At 32.6% G+C, this 3,204-nt stretch overlaps 1 protein-coding gene across 1 annotated transcript; it reads left to right on the top strand.

Moving 5' to 3' along the window:
• Window positions 1-957: 957 nt before the first annotated feature.
• LOC146997712 (DNA oxidative demethylase ALKBH2-like) lies at window positions 958-1,395 on the top strand. The gene has a single exon (XM_085814380.1). The coding sequence runs from the start codon at window positions 958-960 to the stop codon at window positions 1,393-1,395; it is 438 nt and encodes a 145-aa protein (XP_085670506.1).
• The last annotated feature ends 1,809 nt before the right edge of the window (window positions 1,396-3,204 follow it).

Genomic DNA, 3,204 nt, shown 5'->3' with positions numbered 1-3,204 from the left:
TAATTTTAACATAATTGCTACATTTTCACATCATATACCTGACTTTTATTTAATTTTAACTTCTTTTCTCTATTTTAACGCTTTTAGTTTCCAACATACTCTAAATTTTAACTAATTTGCTATATTTTCACACTATGTACATGCCTTTCATTTAACTTATAGCTACTTTCATACGTTTTTAACATTCGTAATTTCAAATATACTTTTAATTTTAGTTTAATTCCTACATTTTCTGACCATATATATGAATTTTATTTAATTTTAGATGTAATTTTTAACTTGTTTCGTACATTTTAAACCTTTGTAATTTTTAAATTATTCTTAATTTTGAACTTGCTTATTACATTTTCCTACCATATACCTGACTTATTTAATTCTAGATGTAAATTTTAACTCCTTTTCTATTTTTATCGTTTTTAGTTTCCAACATACTAAGAATTTTTATATTTTCACATAACTTTCATTTAATTTGTAACGACTTTCATACGTTTTAACATTCCTAATTTCAAACAGGCTCATAATTTTAGCTTAATTCTTCTATTTTCTTACCATGTATATGAGCTTTATTTAATTTTAGGTGTTATTTTTAACTTGTTTCGTACATTTTAGTAATTGTAGTGAGGCTTCTTAAAATGGGATGTGTACACATCCTATTTTAACAGGTCCTCATTTCTGTAATCGATGGTTTACCAACTTATGGTGATACGGGCTATCCTATCTGTTTATCCTTAGATGATTCATCATGACAAGTTTCGATATATCGACATCGTTCTGGAAAACATGATGTTATCGGAATAAATAAGGCGATTACCGATTAAAAGAATGTATCAAATGATCCTTATTTATCAGTAAATGATTATATAAATAAGTTTAGGAATATTCGATCTCAGTAGATTTCTCAATTCATTGCAAATCTTGACGAATTGTACTTCAAAGCAGTAATTCTTAACTCTCACGATGGAAATATTTGATGATCAGTTAACACTATCCTATTTCAAAGATTTTCATAGTAAAGAAAAGGCCAATTCTATTTTTGAGGAACTCTGTACGTATCCTTTCCAACCTGTGAAACTGAATATTTACGGTCACCAATATATTCCAACTCGACTTTGTTGCGCTTTCGGGGATGAAGATGGACTCACCTACAGTTTTTCGGGAACATCGATCGTCGCCCAGGCCTGGACTCCTATGCTGCACCAAATGAAAAGTGAAGTGGAAGCCCTCGCCGACGAAAAATATAATTACGTTCTGCTCAACAAATACCCTGACGGAGATGCCAAGATATCTGCGCACAAAGGCGAGGAAAGCTCCCTGGATCCTTCCTACTGCATTCCTACACTGAGTTACGGTGCAAAGCGAGTGATGCAAGAGAGAATTATATTACTCACATCCTGAGTCTGGAACATGGATCGCTTCTAGTGATGAACCCCCCCCCCCCACTAATGTAGTCTGGAAACACGGTATCTCATCCCAGCCCGAAGTGAAGACTATTCGAATAAGTTTGACGTTTAGAAAAATTATATCTCCGCAAGTGAAGCGTTCTTCTGATGAAATGGACTTTGGTTATTATGACAACATAATCCCTATACCGTGAATGAATAAAAGAACCTTTCCGCTTAAGGAAACCATGTTTAGAAGATGAGGTGCTCGAGATATCCCAGGACGACTGGCTGGATCGTCATTACCAGTCATCACGAAATCATGATGAAGTGATCAATTATTGGTCATTAGAACGGATGTCTCGTCTTTCCATCGTTGTAGGTAGAAATAATGTTCGGATTCTTATACAAAACTCTGCAGAAACGAATAATTTCAATTGTGGATCTTCTCTTGGAGGTGTGAGTATGACTCCTGAGACGTGTTATGATTTCATGAAAAAATTACCAAACTTTAATTTTCAAGTATTCGGAAGCATCCTTCATAGCCAATAATCAGTTGGCGGTATTTTCTGCAAACGCGTAATGTGTTCTTCAAGAAATTTTTAGAAGTCCCTACGGTGGTTTCCGCCTCGTAGCAGATTGTTTTCAATTAGAGTCATATCAAACTGATAAACTTTTAGATTTATACAGTGAAATAACACAGACTATCCAAACTACCCTATTTCAACATGTGTTACCGCATGAGATAACAAAACGGCAATCAAAATGTCAGCAGTTGGAACATTTAACTAGCGAGCAATGCATGCAGAAAGTCAACAATGTTATTTACGAGGAGTACTTAACCAGTCTCAACGAGGTGTTTATCTGTGAGGGATGTGCGGTCAATCATCCAAGTCAATGTCGTCACCCTTGTATAATGGAGACGACACAGGAAAAAGCTATGAATAATACTGACAAAGCTATATTGTCAATGAACTTTAAAAGACTTGCTCAAAAACTTTATAAGGACACTTGCTGTTGTATTTATGATAAGGAAAACTTTTTAAAGAATATTTCATTGTCACCTTTACGTGATCGAATAGCAAATTTTAAAGAAAAAAAATATTTTAGTAAGTATGTATTTTAATAAAAAATTTTTTATTTATATTGAAATGTATCTTTATTTAGCTGTCAACTGTTTCTTATTATGTTTTAAATTAATATTTCTTTACCTTAATCTTAATTCTAAAGTTTTGATAAGTTACAAGAATACTCTTTTTTACCGTTTACTGCTTATAGGAAATGATTTGTTACTCAGGTTTTATGTTAATGCATTACAAGATTTTATATTTAATTTAAGTGTTGGCAAAGTTTTACTGTTCCTAATGAGTGGATTTTTTTTAGTGTGTAAGTGAATATTTAATTGCATTTTCCTTAACAACGCGTGGGAGTAATTTAATAATGTATCGTATTCTTTTCTTATAAAACTCCTAATTGAAAGTTAATAAAAATTATTTAGATTAATATCAAATGTATGTAAAGTGCTAATTATACTACAGAAAGGTTCATGACTTTTCTGTATATACTGACAAGGGTATATAAAGTGAACTTCAGGTTTTTCCCACTGATAGTAAATCTGGAAACAATCAAAATGTATTAAGACTCATTTTTAGGTAAATTTTTAGGATATTTTTAGGTGGCGAGAGAAAGTAAAGCTCGTGTGCAATGCAGTATATTTGATTTTCACCCTAGCTACTTGTATCTGGCCAAAGGTCTAATCCAGTAGTACTTTCTTCTCTTTCAGGTGCGATGGCAAAGTATGTTCCTGTTTATTTTTCTTATTGCC

This window comes from Stegodyphus dumicola, chromosome 4 (genome assembly GCF_044657685.1).
Source record: "Stegodyphus dumicola isolate Sdum_Otavi_A_Nest chromosome 4, ASM4465768v1".
NCBI classification, from domain to species: domain Eukaryota; kingdom Metazoa; phylum Arthropoda; class Arachnida; order Araneae; family Eresidae; genus Stegodyphus; species Stegodyphus dumicola.
The sequence above is the reverse complement of the archived record's forward strand: the minus strand, read 5'-3'. Positions and strand labels throughout refer to the sequence as shown.

Bases quoted from the DNA above. Each gene is read 5' to 3' on its own strand.
- LOC146997712 (XM_085814380.1), top strand. From the start codon at position 958: ATGGAAATATTTGATGATCAGTTAACACTATCCTATTTCAAAGATTTT.